Source organism: the organism of the source record quoted next, unplaced genomic scaffold (genome assembly GCF_019419815.1).
Source record: "Pyrus x bretschneideri cultivar Hongxiangsu unplaced genomic scaffold, Pyrus_bretschneideri_v1 Contig63, whole genome shotgun sequence".
Classification (NCBI taxonomy): Eukaryota; Viridiplantae; Streptophyta; class Magnoliopsida; order Rosales; family Rosaceae; genus Pyrus; species Pyrus x bretschneideri.
The window spans coordinates 2,249,548-2,273,491 of record NW_025999802.1 but is presented as its reverse complement, the minus strand read 5'-3'; the positions used below and the strand labels follow the sequence as shown (position 1 = coordinate 2,273,491).

The 23,944-nt window shown below is 39.0% G+C and overlaps 2 protein-coding genes across 4 annotated transcripts; both read left to right on the top strand.

The window, feature by feature from the left end:
* Positions 1-5,133: 5,133 nt before the first annotated feature.
* On the top strand, positions 5,134-14,520 carry LOC103947109. 3 transcript variants are annotated; one of them, XR_007254037.1, is made up of 14 exons: positions 5,135-5,544; positions 5,623-5,770; positions 5,928-6,058; positions 10,957-10,980; positions 11,081-11,263; positions 11,363-11,438; positions 11,552-11,629; positions 12,039-12,124; positions 12,538-12,611; positions 12,967-13,012; positions 13,158-13,267; positions 13,413-13,587; positions 13,661-13,866; positions 14,198-14,340. XR_007254037.1 is itself a non-coding variant. In XM_048573121.1 (14 exons), the coding sequence occupies exons 1-13, from the start codon at positions 5,281-5,283 to the stop codon at positions 13,822-13,824; spliced, it is 1,470 nt and encodes a 489-aa protein (XP_048429078.1). In that variant the 5' UTR covers positions 5,139-5,280; the 3' UTR covers positions 13,825-13,866; positions 14,198-14,340. The 3 variants fall into 3 exon arrangements, 2 of the variants coding, with proteins under 2 accessions (XP_048429077.1, XP_048429078.1); XM_048573121.1 differs by having other exon boundaries at positions 5,139-5,544; positions 13,750-13,866; XM_048573120.1 differs by lacking the exon at positions 13,661-13,866 and having other exon boundaries at positions 5,134-5,544; positions 14,198-14,520.
* Positions 14,521-19,169: 4,649 nt separating this feature from the next.
* On the top strand, positions 19,170-21,699 carry LOC103947108 (glycosyltransferase BC10). The gene is made up of 2 exons (XM_009357963.3): positions 19,170-20,303; positions 20,938-21,699. The coding sequence occupies exons 1-2, from the start codon at positions 19,746-19,748 to the stop codon at positions 21,580-21,582; spliced, it is 1,203 nt and encodes a 400-aa protein (XP_009356238.2). The 5' UTR covers positions 19,170-19,745; the 3' UTR covers positions 21,583-21,699.
* The last annotated feature ends 2,245 nt before the right edge of the window (positions 21,700-23,944 follow it).

Here is a 23,944-nt window from a genome sequence, read left to right as displayed (position 1 = left end):
GAGTGGAGGTGGAGGCCCGAGCTTCGGGTCTGTGAAGAATTGCCAACTCGAGAGTCTGAGTGAATGTGACGTCAGGGCTGACGTTAGCCTGGCGTCAGGCTTTTATTTATTTTTTTTTGTCAGGCGCGTGCACCCCACTCGCTCATGGGGGCACGTTGTCAACACAGTTTCAAAAAAACAGCCCACTTTTTCAGATTCAAATGTTACCGTTAGGAAGCCATGTGGCTTCCCATGGTCCATTCGATCTTAACAACTCTTTAACTTGGACCGTTCGATCTCAACGGTAAAAAAAATTTAAAAAAAAAGTCTTATTTAATATCCACCGTTCGATCTGAGATCAACGGTCGATATTAATATGCTTTATAAATAAATAAATAAAAAAAATAAAAAATAGTTTTAAAATTAAGAAAAGTTACCGTTGTGACACGTAGCACAATCTGGAGTGTTGGAATTCAAATTTTTTTTATATCCAACGGCAGAGATTAATTAGTTGAATAAAAATTCAAAAAAAAAAATTGTAAAAAATTCAAAAAAAAATCTGAATTTTTTTTAAAAAAAAATTGTTTTTACTTTTCTATAAATACCTTCTCATTATCATCTGCCTTACACCACAATTTCATATTTTCTCAACTACTTTCAATCACATTCCTTTCTTTCTCTCAAAGTTTCAATCCATTTTTTTTTTCAACAAAATGACTACTGATGCAGGTACGAATTGGTCGCTTCTTGAAGATGTTGCGTTGTGTACTAGCTGGTTTGAAGTTACTCATAGTTCGCTTACGGGTAATGATATGCAGTTACGAGAAATGTGGAGTCTTATTCATACCAATTATCTTGAGAAAATTGGTGGGAAAATAACCAAAGAATCGATGTCCAGTCGTTGGAAATTACTTAGCCAATCGTTTAGTACGTGGAGAGACGCCTTGGCACAAGTTAGTACTAATATTCGAAGTGGCGAAAATTACTCGGATCAGGTAACAATATATTATTTATTTGTTTGTACTATACCCAAATTTACATTATAATTATTTGTTTGTATTATTTATTTGTTACCTACTTACATTATAATTATTTGTTTTTATTATTTATTTGTTACCTATTTTCATTATAATTATTTCTTCTCCCGTATTGTGTAGGAACTTCAAACACAAGCTTGGTACGGTGCCAAAACCAAAAACAAAAATAAATCATTCAACCGTGGGAATGTTGGAATATTGTCAAAGATTGTCCTAAATTTAGAGTTGTGTCTGTCGGTCCAGAAGTTTTCATGAACAACACCCCTCTATACTCTACAGCCGATTATCGGATTATGGCTCGTATGTTCATGAAGATGATGCATAAGAAGTGCCCGAATGCCATTCCCTGAACAAGCGTCGGGTTCGACCTGTTATCCAATTAGGCCTCAAGGTAAGAAGGCTTCAAAAAGAAAAGGGAGTGCTTCCAAGAATGATTATGCAAAGTTCATGGAAGAACTTACTCGCCAAGGTGAATTGACTTTGGCGAGGGAAATGGCGAAATATGAGGCTGATAAGGCTAGAGAGAACGCAAAAGCTGCAGCTATTAAGAGAGAATTTCAGGCTAATGAGAGAGAAAAAAAGCTACTTAGGCAAGAAATGGAACATGTTAGAGAAGAAAGACGGGCTCAATGAGATCGTGAGATTATGAACACGCCTTTAGAAGGGAAGTCTCCAAATTCTAAATTTTTTTGGAAGTCAGAGAAAGCGGACATGGTGCGAATGAGGCGTGCAAGAGAAGCGAGAGCAAGCCAAGATAGTCCTAGCACCACAAGAGAAGATCATCCTAGCACCACAAATTGGTTAAGTGATGATGAACAGAATAGTTTTTGTAATCGGAGCCCATAATTTTCCAATCACTTTGGGTTGTAATTTATTATTTATTGAATATAGTACTTTATGTTGTTTCCAATTTATTGAATATTTATTCAAATGAATTAGGTAAGTTATTTATACTAAGAGAATATTTATTCAAATGACAAAAACACACCAAATAAAATTACATAAGCATACCGAATAATAAAAAACTCACTAAAGCTGAACTAAAAAAAATTACATAAACATACCAAATAATAAAACACACCGAATAAAATTACATAAACATATCAAATAATAAAACACACCAAATAAAATTACATAAACATACCAAATAATAAAAAAAACACACTAAATGAACTTAATTATCTTCAGCTTGTTTCAATGCTCACTGGTGCTCTATCAAGTCAATTTGCTGGGCATTGTGCATGTCTGACATTTGAAATGCAGTATGTCATCGAATGACCCTTTCATTGTAACGTCCATCCCTTTGTAATGGCTCATGTTGCACGGGTTCATCGGTGGCGTCATGAGCACAATATATATGTGTTCTTGAATTGTTCATTGTGTCTAGCTCATATTTATCAACGGCTTCATAATCGTACTCATCTTCCACAATCATGTTATGAAGAATGATGCACGTCATCATGATGGATCGAAGCAACTCTACATCAAACAATCTGGCAACACCCCTGACGATCGCCCAACGAGCTTGGAAGATATCGAAACAACGCTCCACATCTTTCCTGCACCCCTTTTGACAGCTTACAAAGTGTTTTTCTTTTGCACTTCGCGTACGTGTCACTGTTTTGACAAATGTTGACCACATTGGGTAAATGTCGTCAGCTACTAGTATGGCCCGTCGTACATATGTCTGTTGACCTCATACGTGACTTTTGGTGCCTTTCCTTGCAGGACATTGTTGAACACTGGGGATTGGGCAAGGACGTTGAGGTCATTTTGAGCTCTCGGAACACCGAAAAATGCGTGCCAAATCCATGTATCAAAAATGCCACCGCCGCCAAAATGATACTTTTTGCTCATTTTCTGTCCCCATAAGCGCATTGACATGCACTTGGACAATTTTTCCACGTCCAGTGCATACAATCAATGCTTCCAATCATCCCAGGAAAACCACGCATCTCGGCCTTCTTCAGAAGCCTTTGCAAGTCCATGTTTGTAGGTTTCCGGAAGTGCTCTGCGGTGTAGATAAATTCGATTACTCCGCAAAACCTCATCAGAGACTCAAGAATGGTTGATTTCCCCATCTTCATTATCTCATCCACTTGGTCTGCAGATGCTCCATATGCAAGTATCCGTAAGGCAGCAGTCATTTTTTGTTGAGGAATGAGACCCATAGCACCAAAAACATCATTATTTTGCACAAAGTAAGAATCATGGTTACAAATAACAATCATGATTTTGTTGAACAAATGTCGTTCCATTATAAAACGACGTCTAAAGTACGTATCAGGGAATGCATTATTATGGACAAAATAATTGTCCAAGAGTTCCGTACCTCATCGTTGCCTGCTTCTATCAAGGTTTCCAGAACGGCTGGGCCTACAGATCTGAGCCACAGCTTGGATGACTCGACAGGAATGTGAGGCTCTGCCCATTCTTGCTTCGTCATCTCTCCTTCTATGCTCCTCGTCATCTTCCCTCTCATTTTTTGCCACCTGGAGATTGAACATTCCTTCTGATTGGTTAAACAATTCTTCCTCTTCCTGATCGAGTTCCCATATCATCCTTGAGGAAGAAGAAGACATTTTAAGAAATAAGCAGAAACTATGAATAATAATAGAGATTTTTGTGAAGAAGGAAGCAGAAACTATGAATAATGATAGAGATCTTGAGAAAATTGGTGTAAGATTTGTGAGGATGGATGGTGGATTACATGGAGGATTCAGAAAGGAGTAGGTTGTAGATAATGCCACGTGGCATGCCGTCATTCGTTAAAAATCTGATGGAAATCTATCTTCAAAGATTGTAAACAAATTATGACACGTGATGCGACATGATTGGTTAATAATCTTATCAGAAATCTATCACCAATAATTGTATTTTCGGATAATGACACGTGGCACAACAAATACGATTAAAAATCTTATCGGAAATCCATCCCCAATAATTGTCTTTTCGGATTTTATGACAAGTGGCACAATGAGAACGATTAAAAATCTTATCCGAAATTACAATTAAAATTATTTTGTATTATTTTATAAATAAATAAAAATACTAATATTTTATTGCCTATTGCCAGGGCTATTGAAGTGTAACGGTGGAGATGTAAAAGGCGATTACTGTTCACCAGGTGGATTGAATAGTGAATAGCCTGGGGGGAAGGCTCCCACGCTGGAGTTGCTCTCAGAACTGGTTTCAATCGTTCGGTAAGCTTATGTACTTCTACAGCAGTTTGATTGTTTTTGTCGACAAAAATTCTAACAATGCTTCTTTAATTTTAGCTTTAAAGTAATAGTTTTTCAATTAAAAATGCATGATTATTGGTCTTTAATTCATTAAAATGTGCATATATTGTCTTTTTCGTTAATTCCATTGAAACGTTCAACAAAATAAGTCACATACCATGTACTTCAGGCTGAATGAATGGGCCAATATGGAAAACTAAATGAGAAAATTGTAGAAATGGTCACTAAACTTTCACCTAATTGAATAAATGGTCTCTCATTTTAAAAGCAATTGAAAAAATGATCCTCAATTTAACACAATTGGAACAATAGTCCCTTAAAAATCTAAACTTTCACCTAATTGAATAAATGGTCTCTCATTTTAAACGCAATTGAAAAAATGATCCTCAATTTAACACAATTGGAGCAATAGTCCCTTAAAAATCTAATCGTAGGATTGATTATTTTAACATGACTTATTTTGATGAATGTTCTAACTGATGTGACGAAAATGAACATAATTGCACATTTTGAGAAATTAAGGGGCTAATGATCACAAATTTTTAGTTAAAGGATCATTGTTCTAAATGGATTAAAATTGAGAAACTATTATTACAATTTTCTCTTTTGTCGGAGACATAAGTTTTTTTTTTAGCCGACTATTACTACAATTTTTCTTTTTCATTAAATAGAGAAGAGAGTTCGAAAATATTATACTGAAAGAACTATTTAGAACAGCCGCGTACGAATTGGGGTGCGTCAAGGCCCAAGCAGCAGCCCAATCTATAAGTGGGCTTAGCTAAATACAGATTAAGCCCAACACACAACCCGTCATATTTTCGAGTTTTAACACCATCGAGCGGCTACTCCAACGACATAAACCTCCAATAACGGTCACATCAACGTCACTGTTCCCGCACCACCTACTTCTTCAAAGAACCCGTGACGGTTGTGCCGCTGTTCAGTACAACTACCTGCGAATTTTAAATCCTAAGCTCTTCTCCTTCATCAACCTTTCCGTTGCATTCTTCCAAGTCTTAGCAATGGCAGCGCACCACAAGCTAGCTGTGATTCTCGAGAATCCTCAAAACGGCGCCGAATTCCTCCTCGTGAAACAGACGCGACCGCCGAAGTTCGACGACGAAGAGTACGACTCGTACGTCGATTCCGACCTCTGGGACTTGCCATCCTCCCAATTGAACCTTCTAGAAGGACAATCGAAGCCCTCGATTGCACTGGCAGGCGCAGAACCGTGGTCGGGGAAGATCGATTTGGCAAAATTCGACTTCGAGTCGGCTCTCAACCAGGTATCGTGTGGTTTCAAATCGTCGAATTGTAATTTTTGGGTTTAGGGTTTTATATACTTATAAGTATTGCTTTAGTAGGTTCTGGAACAAGTAGGGTCTAAGGCAGCTGACGGTGGAGATTGGAGGTTGTCCAAGTACGTGGAGGAAGCTCGGTTCGGACCCGGGCCGCCCATCAATTCGGTGTTTATTAGGGGAAAATTGGTAGCTCCGGAGCAAAATTTACAAGGTTTGCTCATATCACTGTCGCTTGAGCATTTCTTTGTTTTCCCTTTTTTAACTCTGTTTAATTTAGTAAGTAAATGTACTTCGTGTGAATTATATATGGTAATGGATATGATATTTTGGTGAGATATATGCAGCTTATGTTAGATTTACTTATGCAGAATCGTGTAAATGGATGTCTGTCCCGAGTTGTCTAAGCTGGCTTCTTGAAGTGAAACCAAGTAGTGATCGTGTGGGGCCATTGATAGTTGCCGGTCTTCTAAATGAATCTGAGAAATCGAGAGAGATGAACATGTTAGACCAAGTCATAGTCCGTGTGCAGTTTCAAGAGTTTGTGATCAAGTCCAACTGTTATCCCACAAGAGTTAGTTTAGGTTAAGACTCTTTCAGATATTCCTTTCCGTGTAAATCCAAGTTTGATCTTTCTGTTGTATCTTTGATTTTCAAATCTCCTTGTAAATAGGGATTTCAGTTCCCTGATGTAATCTGGAATGCATTATAAATACATGCAGCCAATCACTGATTGGTAAGGCAATTGAAGTGAGACTGTGAGTGTTTGTAAGTTTTACATGGTATACGAGCCCTAGCAGTCTAACGACACAGATCAGTTTTTTTTTCCCATGGCCGATTCTAGCAATGGTGCTGCAACCCAAACCTCCAACCTCACAAATTCCACCATGAACCCCTTCTCGTCTTTGACCACAGTGGTGAATATTAAGCTGGATCGTACCAATTATCCTCTGTGGTTGGCTCAGATCTTACCTGTTCTCAAAAGTCGGGACCTGATGGGTTACGTTGATGGGTCGGTTGTTTGCCCTCCCAAACAACTTTCTGGGAGTACAACTACCAATCCTGAGTACACAACATGGGTGCAGTACGATCAAATGATACTCAGCTGGTTTAATGGCTCGCTCACGCCGTCTGTGCTCTCGGTCGTGGCCAGCAAGAGGACCTCTCGTGCTACCTGGGAGGCTCTTGAGCAACGGTATGCCTCTACGTCCCAGAATCGCATCTTGTTTTTGCGGAATGAACTTATACAAACAAAAAAAGGTGATTTGTCGATTGCTGATTATCTTGATAAGATGAATGCTATATCTGATAACCTTGCCCTAGCTGGCAAACCTGTGGATGATGATGAACTTGTCCAGATTATCTTGAACAATCTTGGGCCTGCTTTTGAGATGACAGTGAACGCTGCTCAGGCACGTGATACTCCCATCACGTACCCTACGCTTGAGGCGCTCTTATTGACAACTGAGAGGAGGATGATTGAGCAAGCTGCTCCACTCTTGGAGGCTGCTCCTGTTAATGCCTTTTTCACTACCAGAGGTCGTGGTGGAAGATCTCGTGGAAATGGACTAGGAATGGCTCTAGCTGGACGCGGCGGTGCTGCTGGAAACCAGCGCCGTGTCAATCCCCGCAACAATTATTTTACTAACAGTGTGCGCCCTAATTTTGCATGCAATGGTGAAAAATTTAATAGTGCAGGAGAACGGATTGTATGCCAAATTTGTGGAAAACAAGGGCATCCTGCCCTAGATTGTTACCAAAGAATGAATGCTGCGTATGAAGGAAGGATCCCAGCCAAGAACCTCACTGCCATGGCCACCTCTCCAATCACTCTTAACCGCCAAAACAATGGCCAGTGGCTGCTTGATACTGGAGCCAATGCCCATGTCACTCCAGATCTTCAGAATTTGGTTAATCCAAAAAAGTATAACGGTAATGAGAATGTGGGTGGAGTAGGTAATGATTCTGGAATTTCTATTTCTCATCTTGGTTCAAATACTTTACAAACTAAATCTTGCTCATTTGAATTGAAAAATATCCTAAGATGTCCCACTGCCTCCACACATATTATTTCTGCCCACAGATTTACCCTAGACAATCATTGCTATATACTTATTTTCCCTCATTTTTTCCTTGTCAAGGACCTCAAGACCCAGAAGACGTTTTTCCACGGGAGATGTGAGAATGGCTTATACCCATTTTCAGGTGGCGGTGGACAGTTTAATTATCCTATTTCAGTGTGTGTAGGCATTCGAGTCTCGGCTCAGAAATGGCATTCACGCCTTGGGCATCCTGCCTCGTCTATTGTCCAGTTTTTAATTTCAAATAAGAAAGTACCAATTCTTGGTGCTTCCAATGTCAAGTTTTGTCAGTCATGTCCCTTAGGCAAGAGTACTAAATTACCTTTCAGTAGCTCGGAGTCTGTTTCCCAGTTTCCTTTACAACTTTTGCATTCTGATGTTTGGTGTTCTCCCGTTAATTTAGTTGAAGGTTTTCGCTATTATGTGTTATTTGTGGATGATTATTCTCGGTATTCTTGGGTTTTTCCAATGAAAACTAAATGTGAGGTATTTGACATTTTTGTGAAGTTCAAAGCACAGGTTGAAAATATGTTTCACAGTTCTATCAAAACTCTTCAATGTGATGAAGGTGGTGAGTATAAAAGTCATGTCTTTCAAACATATCTTGCCACTCATGGCATTTCCCAAAGATTTTCGTGTCCAAAACATCCTGAACAAAATGGTATTGCCGAAAGAAAACATCGTCACATTGTTGAGACCAGTATTGTCATGCTTTCTCATGCACATATTCCAAATAAATATTGGGTCGATGCTTGTTTAACAGCTACTTATCTAATTAATAGGTTGCCAAGTCGTGCCTTGTCTCACAAATCTCCCTATGAACAATTGTATGCCAAAATTCCAAAATATGAAACTCTTAAAGTGTTTGGTTGTCAATGTTATCCTTGGTTAGTGCCTTACGCACAAAATAAACTCCAACAAAAGTCAAAACCATGTGTGTTTTTAGGTTACTCACTGAATCATCAAGGGTACAAATGCTTAGATTTGTCCACAAGACGAATATATTTGTCTCGCCATGTCCTATTCGATGAGGACACTTTTCCATTTAAGGAACTCACATCTTCCCTGGGGAGCGTTGGATACACAGGTAGTATGACTTCCCCTGACTTATTATTTACGTTTCCGCTTTTATCTCCATCACCACAGTCCAATTTGTTCCTTCCTCGACAGCCTTCACAGGTCCTACCTCAACCAAATCCCATATCTTCTGATGTTCCTCATTCACATAACCTCATCCCAACCTCTAGTTTACCTGCTCCTCGTGGCACACCAGCCCCAATGCCTTTACAAACCTCTAGGTCTACCAACTCATCTTCAAATGAGCAAGAGGCGGTACCATTTCCTGAAATGAACCAATCCGTGTCAGTTGATGATCACGGTCCTACTTCCTCCACCCAACAGTCTGTGCCACCTGCAAGAATGACTACTCGTTCACAATCTGGCATTCAAAAGCGTAATCCCAAATATGCCTTGCATGTTAATATTAATCCTTCTCTTGTTGAACCAACCTGTTTTAGTCAGGCCATCAAGAATCAGGAATGGAGGACTGCCATGGTTCAAGAGTTCAATGCCTTACAGCGGTGTGGTACCTGGAAGCTTGTTCCGTATCATTCACGAATGAATTTGTTGCCTAACAAATGGGTTTTCAAGCTTAAACAACGTGCAGATGGCTCGGTTGAACGACATAAGGCGCGGCTTGTTGCAAATGGCTTTCATCAGAAGCCTGGCATTGACTATACAGAAACTTTTAGTCCTGTGGTGAAGCACAGTACGATAAGGCTTGTTCTTAGTCTTGCGGTTTCACAACGATGGCCCATCAGACAGTTGGATGTACATAATGCGTTCTTGCATGGATTTTTGAATGAGGATGTGTATATGCGGCAACCTGCCGGTTTTGTTGATCCGCAGTATCCTAATTATGTTTGCAAATTGCAAAGGAGTATCTATGGCTTGAAACAAGCTCCTCGAGCTTGGTTTCATAGGTTCTCGGAATTTTTGCTTCAATTAGGGTTTCAAGCATCCACTTGTGATTATAGTTTGTTTGTTTATAATCACAGAGGTGTTTACTTGATTCTTTTGATATATGTGGACGATATTTTGTTAACAGGAAATAGCTCACGGCAAATGACTTGCTTAATCAACAAGCTGGGAACTTTGTTTTCCATGAAGGATTTGGGTCCATTACATTATTTTCTCGGAGTTGAAGTCAAATATGTGGCTGATCAGATGCATTTGAGTCAAGCTAAGTATGCGTTGGATTTATTGCAGCGTACCAAGTTCTTAGATGGCAAACCGATTTCCACTCCAGTTTCTTGTGGCCAGAAATTAAGTGCTTATGATGGTGAGGCACATGACAGTCCAGACTTATATCGAAGTGTTGTTGGCGCACTACAATATCTTACCATCACCAGACCCGATCTTTCGTATGCTGTGAACCAGGTATGTCAGTTCATGCACTCTCCAAGGACTACACATTGGACGGCAGTCAAGAGGATCCTTCGTTATGTTAAGGCCACGTACAATCATGGTCTTCTGTACAAACCTGGTAATACACATCTCACGACATTTTCAGATGCTGATTATGCTGGGAATCCTGACACTCGGCATTCCACTGGTGGTTTCTGCATTTACTTCGGCTCCAATCTTGTGTCCTGGAGTTCTAAGAAACAAAAAACGGTGTCTCGCTCGAGTTTCGAAGCTGAGTACAGGCAGCTGGCTTACACCGCTGCGGAACTGTCATGGCTACGGTCTCTTTTTCGTGATTTACAGTTACATCTTGGCTGTCCAACTATTTGGTGTGACAATATATCATCCATTGCCTTAGCTTCGAATCCAGTATTTCATTCGAGAACGAAGCATTTAGAAGTTGATTATCATTATGTACGTGAGAAGGTGGTTCGTGGTCAGCTAATGGTGAATTATATTTGTTCCCAAGATCAGACAGCTGATTTGTTCACTAAAGGCTTGTCTGCTATGCGTTTCAAATTTCTAGTATCCAAGCTTCCAGTTGTATCTCCCCCTGTCAACTTGCGGGGGGATGTTAGACCAAGTCATAGTCCGTGTGCAGTTTCAAGAGTTTGTGATCAAGTCCAACTGTTATCCCACAAGAGTTAGTTTAGGTTAAGACTCTTTCAGATATTCCTTTCCGTGTAAATCCAAGTTTGATCTTTCTGTTGTATCTTTGATTTTCAAATCTCCTTGTAAATAGGGATTTCAGTTCCCTGATGTAATCTGGAATGCATTATAAATACTTGCAGCCAATCACTGATTGGTAAGGCAATTGAAGTGAGACTGTGAGTGTTTGTAAGTTTTACAGAACATTCCATCCACCTTACCTTACCAGGTTTGCCGTGTGTTTTCGGTCTTATTAACTCCCTTATTTATTTCCATTATATGCTTTGTACTATTGTGTTCCCCCGGAGTAAAGATTGTCGTGATTGCAGGAGTACCCTCCTGGTGTTGTGCTTGTACCTATGGGAAGCAGGACAGGAAAACCTTTTTATACAACAAATCTGATTGTTTTTGCACCCAAAAATGCTTCAAATGAATCTGTAAAGGATGATTTTATTGCTTGTGGAGATGCATTGATAATGGACCCTGGATGCCGGTCTGAATTCCATGAAGAGGTAAGACATGATAGTTTGCTCTGCTACCTCTGTAGTATGGTTTAGTTTTAGCTATTTATTGAAGCTCGTGGTAACTTGTTTTATACTTTATACATTCAGCTCGCACAAATTGTAACTTCATTGCCAAGAAAGTTAGTTGTCTTTGTTACTCATCATCATCACGATCATGTGGATGGTAAGTTTTTTGGTAAAACTAGACAAAATATGATAGGTCATTTTTTTATTTAACTTTTGTGTTTGGTCAAACTAAATTGATACGTAGACATTTGGTCTTTTTAATGTTTCCAGGTCTTTCAGTTATTCAGCGTTGCAATCCTGATGCTACTTTATTAGCACACGAAAATACCATGCGACGCATTGGAAAAGGTTGTTATCTTAACACTTTGTGTTTCCAGCGACTGAGAAGTCTAGTAATGAGGAGCTTAGCTCAATTTTGTGATTGTACCACATTTTACTGTGATTTCTAGATGAGGTCAATTTTGAAACTAACTTTAGATGAAGAGGAAAGACCTTTATTTCAAAGCGCTTGATATCCTAGTGTCTGTCCTCTTTTACAATTTCGGATTGTACATCAATAAAGTTTTTAAATTAAAAAGGTAGAATGACGGGTAATCTTTTAGTAAGATGGAAGATGGATCCTTTATATGAGATTAGGGATATGAGTTGCTATTACCTTCTAGTTTACTATTTTATTACTTTGGGCTGTTTGTTCTGCTCTTCTTAAGGTCTCCATATAAAATGTACTTCCTAATTTTATGGTAATATATGACGACAGATGACTGGTCTCTTGGCTTCACTGCAATTTCTGGAACTGAAGAGATTTGCATTGGTGGACAGCGATTGATTGCCGTTTTTTCTCCGGTATTTCTCACTTGACTTTCTTATTCTAAATAAAATCATATTATGAAAGGAATTGGAATAGAGTGATGAACCTCACTACATTCCCTTTTTTTTCTCTTGCAGAAGTTCAATCTTTGATTTTAACCAGTAAAAGCCACTTGTTCTCAGATATTCTTAAGCTTATTATTTTTCCATTATTCTAATGAGTTATTAACTGTTTGGTAATCTTGATATCCTTGCTGAAACGTTGGTACCAATGCTTTATGCTTTCTTAGGTAAAAAAAGCATACTGTAGGTTTTGGTTTCAATATTTACAACTAATGATATAGAGTTTTACTGATTCAGTCTTTCTATTTGATATAACTTCTGAAATTAATCTACTATGCAGTTTGAAAATAACATTTTTTTTTGTTTATTTATTTACTTTAATTCAGGGGCATACAGATGGGCATATGGCACTGCTCCATGCTAGTACTCACTCATTGATTGTCGGCGATCATTGTGTGGGGTGAGATAGAAGAGAATTCTTCTTTGTTATGAGCACCCCTATCTATGATTTGATCAGCCCCTTGCTTGTGAAAACCTGTTGTAAACTTTATGCTATATTACAAATCAACTGCCTTGCTTTAGGCAAAAATTCTAATTTATGGTGTTTTCCTCTTTTGCACTTACACCAGCAATAGAAAATATCTGTGCCGTCTTGTTTACTTTTTTAGGTCGGTTTATGTTTCTAGCTTTGCCTATCCCCCAAAGTTTCCTATTCTTTTTCAGTTTTGGTTCTCGAAATTAGGTTTTATAATAGCTCCGACTTTTTTACCTGTTGGGACTGCTCTGCTGAAAAAAATAACTTTGGTTTGTTGCAGACAAGGTAGTGCTGTACTGGATGTTTCTGGTGGGGGAAATATGACTGTAAGTTCCTATTGATGGTATATTACTTTAAGTTAATTTTCTTTATAAAGCAGAGGTTATTGGTATGCCACATGCTATGGTGGTCTAGCTTACTCCCGTTGTCATAATTACATACGTATAACCATAATTTTTTTTTCAAACACAGGATTATTTTCAATCAACTTACAAATTCATGGAGCTTTCCCCACATGCCTTGGTCCCCATGCATGGGAGAGTTAACCTATGGCCAAAGCACATGCTTTGTGGATATCTCAAGTATAAAACTCTCTCTTCCTTTTCCCCCTGTTTTGTATGTCAGTAAAATCATCATCAATGTTCTTGGCCTAAAAACTATAATTCAGAAAAGGATTATCATGGCACCATATTAGATGTATTCAGACAGAGGAGTCTTACCTTTCAGGAATCGCAGAGCTAGAGAAAGTTCTGTCTTGAAAGCGATAGAAAATGGAGCAGAAACATTGTTTGACATAGTTTCCACTGTATATTCGGAGATTGATCGTAGCATTTGGATTCATTGTGCATCTAATGTGAGGCTTCATGTGGATCATCTTGCCCAGCAAGATAAGTTACCAAAGGTAACATTTTCCTGGTTTCATGACGTAATCTTTAACTTGGTCCTACATCAATGCAACTTTAACATGCACGTAGGTTGATGATTTGGTGAACGCCAGACACATTGTTCTTGAAGCATATACATATAAAGTTCCAATTCAAACAATTCCCTTTAAGGTGTGCAGGGATTCTCTTTAGAAACTTTCCATAGCAGTTTGGCTGCATTCTTTACCAAGGTGGGAAATTATGAGCCCAAGTGAGGAAGCTGCTCTCTCTTTGGCCCTTTCACAAACTACCTTTAGGTTAGATCACTAAACTTGCATTTTCGCCCGAAATGATATATGATTATTTGGATATAACTTAACATGAAAATTCGTTGATGAAGCTCCATTTGCAGCTTAATTGAATCCTTGAAATATACAAAGCCCAGACACAGAATCTTGAATGTTTGTGAATTGAATTATATCATATCCGTTTTTCCGGTCTGATATGTTACTTACAGAGAGATGATCTTTTTTGTTATTTGATCATTGTACCCTTATCAATTTAGCATCGAAGAGTTAAACAATATTTCCAATGTTGGTTATTAACTCACATGGGGCTTATCAAAGCTTGCTGCATTACTTCGTGCAGGAATTTTCGATTCAGAAGTTTCAAAAATCTTGTAGACTGCGCTTCTTCTCTCGATGGATTGGGGCATATTTAAGTAGTGGTGTCAGGTTAAATTGTTGGAAGCCATGGAAACCTCAGGTTCTTATTGCCAGGGCAGTGGCTAGCTTTGCTGTGTTTTACTTGTTTAAAAGCAGGTTCGTTCCAAATTAGACTTGTTTTAGAATGTAGAGGCTGTAATTGTATCTTAGCGTACTCGGGATGAGAAGCATATGAAATTTTTAAATCTCAAATGTCAAAATTGTACAACTCTCTTTGTTTAGTACCAGTGACATTCTTCCGTCGAAGTCAGACTACCAAGATCCCGAGAAAAACCTTGGTTGGCAGGACGGGCTTACACGCCTATGTGTCTCTCTCGCATCATGGTCACGACTCACTTGACGAGTGAGATTAACACAGGGCATAGACGCTCGTCCCATGCAAGTGTTTCCTTGAGGCTTCTTTTCGGTGCTTTGGTCCATTGCCAATTCCCTTGAAAAAGATTCTTAACCCAATTGCGTTCACAGCTTGAAAGTAAAAAGGGTCCCCAATTATCCTAAAGGGATGGAACTGAAGGACGTGACAGCAAAGTTTCTCAATCGGTTAAGAGACGGATTTAATTGTAATTGCAATGGTGGCGTGAGTTCCATATGCCATCTCTTTGCAAGAAAGTTTCATCTAAGTACGCTGGAGCAATTGTTAAGAATCACTATTCGTCTTTTGAATTTAACACCTGAAATTGAAAATGTAAGGTACACCAGTTGAATAAAGCAGTATGTCCACAATTTTATACAAAAAGTTGCCAATTGGAGCAAAGACAGGTGCATTGACTGGCGGAAGAGCCTCAGCCTTGCCCTTACCCTTGCCTTCTAACTTTTTTCGTTATGCTTTAGGACCACGGGCACCAAATTTTACATTCGAACGGAAAATTGGGGTTCACCACCAGTCCACCACCACCAAGTAATTGGGTATTATATTTCATTCACATGAAAAAAAATACATGCATGTTAGTATTTATGTTCCATCCATTCCGTGATAATGAGGGATTTTGTAATTTTGTTTTCTTTTATCCTTCCCGGTTGATTTTTCGAATTGACAAGTCGAAGTCACGTCGCTTTTTGCATATTGACAAGTAAATCCACATGGCTTAGTAAACTGACATTTTAATTCAACTCTAATTCGAAAATATCTCAACTCCGACTTAAAATGAATTTAATAATTTTGATTTTAAGTTGTGATTGAGGGCTAGTTTGAAATTGTTATGTTTTCTAAATTAAGAATAATCAGCTATAAAATAAATAGTTAAGTTTTTGATAAGTTATATTTTAAAAGTAATGTGAGTATGAAAAACAGTGTAAAAATGTTTGATAAATTATAATATACAAGTGATAATTATATATAATTAAAAAGTGGGCATAGTAGTGGGGGTGGTGGCAACGACAATTGTGGTATGAGCAATGGTGGCAATGACAATGGTGTAGTTATGGTGACAGTGCCAATAATAGGGTGTGTTAGATGTGGAGGCGGCGTTGTTGGTGGTGGCAATAATGGTTGCGGTGATGTGGGCAATGGTGTAAGGTCGGTGGTTGTAGTCGTAGGTGGTGACGGCAATGGCGGTAGCCATGAGTTTTTTTTTTTGTTGGGAGGTGGGGTGGGGTGGGGCAGTGCTGTTGCAGTAATTGTGGAGTGGGGTGGGGTGGGGTGTGGTGGCTGGAGTGTAGAGGTAATAATGGTAAGAGGCTATGATAGCGGCAATGGTGACGGTTGTGATTGTGGTGGCAGTTGTTTGTTGTTGTGGTGGTGCTGGCAACAGTGGTGGTGGTATTGTGGTGGTGGTGTAAGGTTAATAGTTGTAGTGGTAAGTGGTGTGCTTACTTTGTTTTCCAATGGAGAAAATAAAGTGTAGAAGAATCAATAATGTCATTTTAAGAAATTAGAAGAGTATAACAAGAATTAAAATGATTCATTAAAGGCTCAAGTTCACTAGTTTTTAAATTCGAATGAGGATCCTCTCCGGATCCTTTTTGTGAAGATCCTGGAGATTCTTCAATCGTGTCCATTTATCATATATCGTACGATAAAAAATTATTGTAAATTCTTTTATTTCAAACTGAATAAATAGTATTTAACGAAAACGTACGATGTACGATAAATAGACACAATTAAAAAAATTTCAAAATCCTTATAAAAAGAAGTGTTGTGATTTTCACACATCTTTAACTACTTTTGCCACACCCCTCCATATTTTTTAATACTTAATTGGTATCCTACTATTTAATCTTCCATATATACCCCTCCCTATTTAATATTTCATTAATTACCATCAACAAGTAGAAAGGGTATATATGAAAGATTAAATAATAGGATACCAATTAAGTATTAAAAAATAGGAAGAAGTGTGGAAAAAGCAGTTAAAGATGTGTGCAAAATCACAACCCTAAGAAGAATTCAGAGAGGATTCTCGTTCTTTAAATTCAACCTACATACACATTTTTCAAAAATGTTGTTTGGAAGCCATTAGTGAAATAGTTTTTGTTGAAGAAAGTAAAATAAACTAAGTCATGTACGAACGATGATTGCGACAAACAAAAAAAAACGAACGATGATGACTTGACAATGGCGAGATGCGTGTAAGCGCATCCCATTTTGGAATGTTTGACACGCCAATGCTTTATTAGCCCCAGCCTCCAAGAGGGCCAACACCATTTCTTTTTTGTGTAGATATTAATACAGGGACCCGTGCCTTGTTGTCAGCTGCTGATTTACTTGCACGGATTACGAACAGTTTCTTTTCACGCTCATCACTTCTAATCTGTATCTAAAATGGGGATCTAGATTGTTTGTCCTCCTGATCCATCCCGTACCCTTTTTATCCATTTATATTTTTGTGGTCGTGGTTAACCCACGTCAACATTTTATATTCTCATTGCTTTTTGTCTTATTATTTCTATAAAAAATCAATATAAAATGTTGATGTGACTTAACTGTGATCACATAAATAGGAGGGGATGAGAAGAGTATGGGATGGGAAGGGCAGACAATCCAATCCTTAAGAGCAGCTCCAGCAGGAGCTTTTGCCCGATGGACATGCTTCAGCATAGGGCCTGATTGCCCGAGGGAGGAAGTCCAGCGTTGGCTGGCGAGGGAGCCCGAGCAGGCTCGAGCGCCAGGGCGGTGGATTCGTGCCAGTCCGAGAGCCTGAGGTGGTTCTAACGTCATACGCCTTTTTTAATTTTTTTCTGTCAGGTTTTGGATCAGTGAGGCCGAAAACGAGGAAATTGCAGTTGGGTGCGCAGAGGTGGGTGAGGGCGGAGGATATGGAGGTGAGTTCCAGCGGGGACATGTGGGGTGTTGACGAGGTGTTTGATGATGAAATGGTGTAGTGAAGAAGTGCGTCCAGGACGGTGGGTCGGAGGGGGAGTACGGAGGTGGGGGTGAGGGAGGAGGTGGGGAGGGTTTGGTGAATGGTGGTGCTAATGAGAGTGAGGGTGAAGAAGGTGAAGAAGAAGAGGAGCCACAGGTGGTGGCTTCCGCCGTTTGTCGATTACTTGGTGTTCATTTCAACAGAGAGAGAAAGATGCTGCTTTTGCTTTGTCTTTTTTTAATTATCTTGGTATTATTTTATGAATAAAAAAAAATACTAATATTTTATTGTCTATTGCCAGGGCAATTGAAGTGCAACGGTGAAGATGCAAAAGATGGTTACTGTTCATTAAGGGCAGTTACTGTTCATTGGGTGGATAGCATAGTGTATTGCCTAGGGGGCCTTTCCCACGGTGGAACTGCTCTAAAATGGAGTGTCATATAGGGTAGAAAAATTGATGGGATTCGGATCTAAATCCCTTATAATTTGCTTAAAGCCGAACAAAACAAAGTACTCAACATCATATACAAATTTGAATTCTGGTCCTGGAAGGTGAATATAGATCACCGCCGAAAATCACTGCAACAATAGCTGAGAAATTTTTTATAATGTTTACTTTTAGGATTTTTAGTGTGCACTGATATATAGTATACGTAAAAAAATTTAGCCATTAGATCTTTAGTTGTTAAATTCTTAGCTACACATTCATTCATTTGATACGTGTCATACACCGTAGCATAATAGAGTTTTCGGATCCTTATTTCCTCTAAGTTTCCTATTTTATTATGCATGGAATTTCATGAAAAGGGGTAAGGGAATAAAATAATTGGGAGATTGACTTGGTCAAAGTTTTTTTTAGTATAACAATATATTTTACACTTAGAAAATGTAAGAGTTCGATTAAGCCATATAATGAATAACCTAATTTGGAATCAAATTCATTATCTACAATATTCAAATTTAAAATTTTTCACTTATAAATAAAAAAAAATCATCAAATCGTAATATTGAACGATGAAATTCTGTCAAAGTTAGCTGCTTTGATTTTCAAAAGAAGATTCCTGTGATTTATCTTTGCATGATTTGATTTGTTTGCATGGGATTGGTAAAAGGCCGTCGGCCATGCAATCTGGAAGTTTTCCGGTTCCCAAAAGTCTGGGGGTGTTTGAATGGTCAAACGAAAACGTGTACTGGAAGTTACGTCTTTCACATGGACAATTATAGTCCTTAATACTTTTAATTAAAATTATTAATTGGCGGCTTTAATATTCCAACTTCAAAGTCCAATTAATGCCGAAAATAACGCCTCCGTCGTTTCAAAATTTTCAGTTTAACTGTGAGTAAACGACGACGGCTCCCTAAAAACAAAGACTTTTTTTGCCTTTTTCTTCTTTAATTTATATATATTTCAATTTATATTAAAATAAATTATGAATCCTGGTATTGTGTATTTGCAAATTTAAAAACGTTACGTTTTTACCTTAATTACGATTAATAAAATGAAAGAACTCTGCCAAACAAACATAATTAAATAAACAACACTAATAACATAAAAAAGAGAGAGATTAATTGAAACTCAAATTCCAAATTGTTGAAGGATTGAGATGGGAGAGTTGTATCCCTACCCCATCCCGATGGCCTTACGAAGTCATGAAAGCATACGGCCGCCTATAGTTACCAGCCTTCCCCAACCCATAAATTTAAGCCAGCCACCGACCTTTCTTCTATAACTCTCTCTCTCCCTCCCTCCCTCCCTCCCTCCCTAACTTCTCCATTCTTCTCCCCACTCTGCCTTGTACTTCGATTCCTGGCACGAATACCTTATCCTTTCAGGATTTGTTCAAAGTGATTTGCTTTTGGTTTCAGATTTCGATTCGGATTCTTCGGTTAATATCCCAAAAAAGATACTTTGATATATCACTATATACATATATATATATATATATATATATATATATATATATGTATATATATTGAAGCCGCTTCGTAGCAGGAACCCCGTCATCTGTTCAAAAAGGCATATAGATTCATACCCATAATCTAACTTGTTATTTGTCAAAATATCATATCCCACGAGTTTGAGTGGACTTTTTCTTCTGGATCAACCCTCTGAAGCCATAACAGAAGCATTGATCAAATTTTCTTGTAAATATTATTTTTGTTAGTAGAATGAAGGGACCAAATCAAAACCCTTTAAACTTCTTCTCAAAGCTCTTCAATGTCCGGCTCCACCTCCTCAATCTCCTCTTCTACTTCCTCGTCTTCGGCGGCGGCCTAACCCTCGGAATGGTGCTCAGCTTCTACATGAAAGACTTTTTCTTCAGTCTGCAATTAGCACAGTTCTCCTTCTCAACCTCAACATCTGCATCCAATCCGCACAACCTCATGCCGAACGTTAAAGCAGTTGAACCCAACACGAGTCACCGTCGTCCTCACGTAGGATTGAAGGAATATCTAAAGCCGCCGGAGGTTTTCCACGACATGGACGATGTGGAGTTGCTGTGGAGAGCTTCGATGAGTCCTCGGATTTCCGAGTATCCGTTTCCCCGTGTTCCCAAGGTTGCTTTTATGTTCTTGGTAAAGGGTCCTGTTTTTTTGGCCCCGTTGTGGGAGAAGTTCTTCAAAGGACATAAAGGATTGTACTCGATTTACGTGCATTCGAATCCATCTTACAATGGATCGCACCCGGAAAGTCCAGTTTTTCATGGCAGAAGAATTCCCAGCCAGGTCAGTTACTTTCCCTGCATAAATTTATTTGTTACATATTACTGAATTTGATGAAATTGAAGCTATCATGCGTTGGTGACGATTTTAGAGTACTAATAACAATTTCGTAAATAAATTGAGGCCGCAGAGTTGAAATTTGGAGGGAACATTAGTTTTGAAAGAAAGATTAAGAATCCATTAAACAATGACATTAGAGTGTGAAGTTGATTGACTAAAAAGTTTAAACTACAAAGCTTGTTGGCAGAATAAGATCGAATGCTTGACAGATTGCCTGCTCTGTTTTAGACAATCCACCTACTTAAAAGCACATATTTGGTCTAGGAGCTCATGCCTTCACATCATCTTAGATCTCTTAAATAATCATGTGATTTGATCGATTACCGTCACAGATGTGTCGAAAACCTTTCAGTAACGGGGTTAATTCGTACTTGATTCAAAATGTGTTAATGCAAAGTAAGAGCATGACATGGACCATTTGTCTAATTGGCCACATTTATTCACCCTAGTAGATTCACAAAACGGCATTGTAAGCGCACGTAGCAGCACTCGATGAGTTTCTTCTTCTGGCAGCTTGTTCATTTAATTGCGAGATTGTTCTTCTTACTAATTTTTATACGTTCTACATGTACTGCAGGAAGTAGAATGGGGAAAGGTTAACATGATTGAGGCCGAGCGCCGCCTATTGGCGAATGCTCTTCTCGATATCTCAAACCAACGGTTCATTCTGCTCTCAGAGTCATGCATTCCCCTCCACAACTTCCCCACTGTCTACAATTACCTCATCCGCTCCAATGAAACTTTTGTGGGAGTCTATGATGATCCAAGCTCGGTCGGGCGTGGCAGGTACAGTTCTCACATGTATCCACAAATCTCGTTGAGTCAATGGCGAAAAGGGTCGCAATGGTTTGAAATTGACAGAAGCCTTGCCATTGAAGTTGTCTCGGATAAAAAATACTTCCCGCTGTTCCAAACTTACTGTAGGGGCTCATGCTACGCAGATGAGCATTACTTGCCAACATATGTGAACATAAAATTTGCACAGAAGAATTCAAATAGGAGTTTGACCTGGGTTGACTGGTCGAGGGGCGGCCCACATCCAGCCAAGTTTACTAGAACGGATGTGACGGTTGAGGTTTTGAATAGCTTGAGAAATGGGACTGCATGTATATATAATGGAAGAGTTTCCAATGTTTGTTTCTTGTTTGCTAGAAAGTTTGGGCCTGGTACACTGGAGAGACTGTTGAGGTTTGTGCCAAAGCTCATGCGATTCAACAGATAGAATTTGATATTTTAAACTGCTTCAATTTATGATGTCGAAGATCTACGTCGCGGTCCAACAAATTTATAGTCATTATCACTTTGATTAAGTGTATAGTAAAGAGAAAATGGTTATCCAAATTAAATTTTTTTTTATAATTTAAATCTCTTCATTCTTCCATTTCTGGTAAGCTATTTTTGTGTTTGTTTCTCTTGAAAGCAAAAGTGTTGATGGTGGGTTAAATTGCTTCAGAAGCCCAATTTCACAGGCTTTGACCTGTTGCATATATTTGACGGAATTGTGGACTGAAATTAAACGGAAAGTCTTGAGTGTAATAGTCGCGAAAAATTCCTAGTCTTGTATATATTATAGGAATGTAATTAGTTACGATTCAAAATAACCTAAAAATTCCACGTGCCATTGCTAAGATTTTTGCTAAGTACTAATTGCCACAAAACGTTTTAAAATATCTTTGAACCCTTTGTGTTCATCATGCAATTAAGGGAAAGAGGCTGATGGGGGACAATCAGATGGATCCTAATCAAAACATGGCATTGAAGATTATGGACTTAAATCATCTTATGCCTTTAATTCATTTTTGTTTAAAGCTCAAGGAATCGTATGTGTTTTCCAAATGAAGAAAAAGTAGAAAAACTTTCCTGTTATAATATTAGCAAATCAAAAATAAAATCAAACACGCATGTAATAAAAACTTATGCCACAATTTGGCATTGAAAAATCAAAACTCTTGAAAAGTCTTGGAAGGACTATGGTAGTCAAATCTTTTGAAATCTTTTATTTTTTATTTTTTATACAAAACTATTTTAACTAAGGTAATAAATCTCTGTTTCTTTTCTTTTCTTGTATTTTCTAGTGCATTAATGTAACATCCCGTCCCGAAACTAACGAGACGTACATTTAAAATGACAATTTTACCCTAATTTGTTTGTATACGTTAAGTGTTGTGTAGTGTGGTGTTGTAGGACCACACACACACTCACACCTCACCCTCACTTTCCCGGGATTCCCTCCCTCATTCCCTCACTCTTTGTCTCTCTGTCTCTGTCTCAGTCTCTCTCTCTCTCTCTCTCCCCGAGTTTCCTCTTCTTCTTCTTCCTCTACACACGGCCACACACACAAACCAACTCAAACCTTCACCAAACAAGAAACCAAGACCACCATCGTGTTCGTGGAGCTGAGAGGAGTTCAAGGGTGCCATTTCCAGGTAAGAACTTTGACGTTTTCACGTCGATATCGCTTTGGCCGATTTGAACACTGTTCATGCACAATTAATCTAGCTTGTTTTGGGAGATTCTAAGCTTGTAGTTGTGTTTGTGAGGTTCCCAGGAGCTTGGGAGTGGTTCGTTGGGTGAATTTGGACGTTGGGAAGGCTAGGTTCAAAGTTGGCCGAACTTTGATCGTTGTTGCAGGTATGATCGTGTGGTTTTTAGGCCTTAAAACTAGTCTAACGTTGTTCTACTAGTCCTAGGCTTCATTTTGGTATAAAGAACGTGAAAAATGGTTGAAAAACGAAGGAGAAAACAAGGTTTGAAAAATTCCCAGTTTTCCGGCGACGGCGCCGGCGACGGCGGCGGCGCCGGCGACGGCGACTGGCCGGAGAAGAAAGGGGAATATTCCGTTAAGTTTAACGGAATATTCCTAACGGCAGTGACGGCGTCAGTTAGGGAATATTCCGTCAGGATAACGGAATATTCCTGACGGCGTCAGTTGACGCCGTCAGTGTGCAGTGCACGTGGGCCGCGCGTGGGGGCGCGTAGGTCCGTGCGTGGTCAGGCGCGTGGGGGCGCGTGCGTGGTCCAAAAATTATTTTAAAAATATGGGTGTGATCCTGAGGTTGTGTAGATCACATTGGTATATTCAATTGTCCAATTTGAGCAATGTATGAGAAGTTATTACGAGAAGTTGCATAGGTGCTTTTAAATTAATGTTTTCGTAACTTTGTCGCGTATAGGTGATTCGTTTTCCGAGGACGAGCGTACGCACTCGAGGCAGGGGGGCTACGACCCTTCTAATTATCAGTGAGTGGGCTTTTGTTTTCCGTATATACCTATATACAGTTATATTCCCAGAAATTAAATAGAAAATGTTATTTGTTTTATGCCATGCATTATATGAATGTTGTTTACGCATCATTGCATGTATTATTGGTGATATACATACATATATACATGTGCATTTGGTGCGGTGGATGCACAGGTAAGTGCTAGGTAAGCGGTATTCAGGTGGTTATGCATTCCTGTTTATTATGCAATAGTAGTTTGAGATGCTTAGAGAGTTCATAATCTGCACCCCCGGTGTTAGTGCTCCCGCCCGAGGCCAGGGCCCAGCCTTCACGTGTATGTTCACCAGCACCGCATGCTCG

Excerpts from the sequence above, each read along its gene's own strand:
- LOC103947109 (XM_048573120.1), top strand. The coding sequence starts at position 5,281 with ATGGCAGCGCACCACAAGCTAGCTGTGATTCTCGAGAATCCTCAAAAC. Across the intron at positions 11,264-11,362 it reads GGTCTGAATTCCATGAAGAG|CTCGCACAAATTGTAACTTC; the intron begins GTAAGACATGAT and ends TTATACATTCAG. Across the intron at positions 13,588-14,197 it reads AGCAAGATAAGTTACCAAAG|GAATTTTCGATTCAGAAGTT; the intron begins GTAACATTTTCC and ends TACTTCGTGCAG.
- LOC103947108 (XM_009357963.3), top strand. The coding sequence starts at position 19,746 with ATGAAGGGACCAAATCAAAACCCTTTAAACTTCTTCTCAAAGCTCTTC. Across the intron at positions 20,304-20,937 it reads GCAGAAGAATTCCCAGCCAG|GAAGTAGAATGGGGAAAGGT; the intron begins GTCAGTTACTTT and ends CATGTACTGCAG.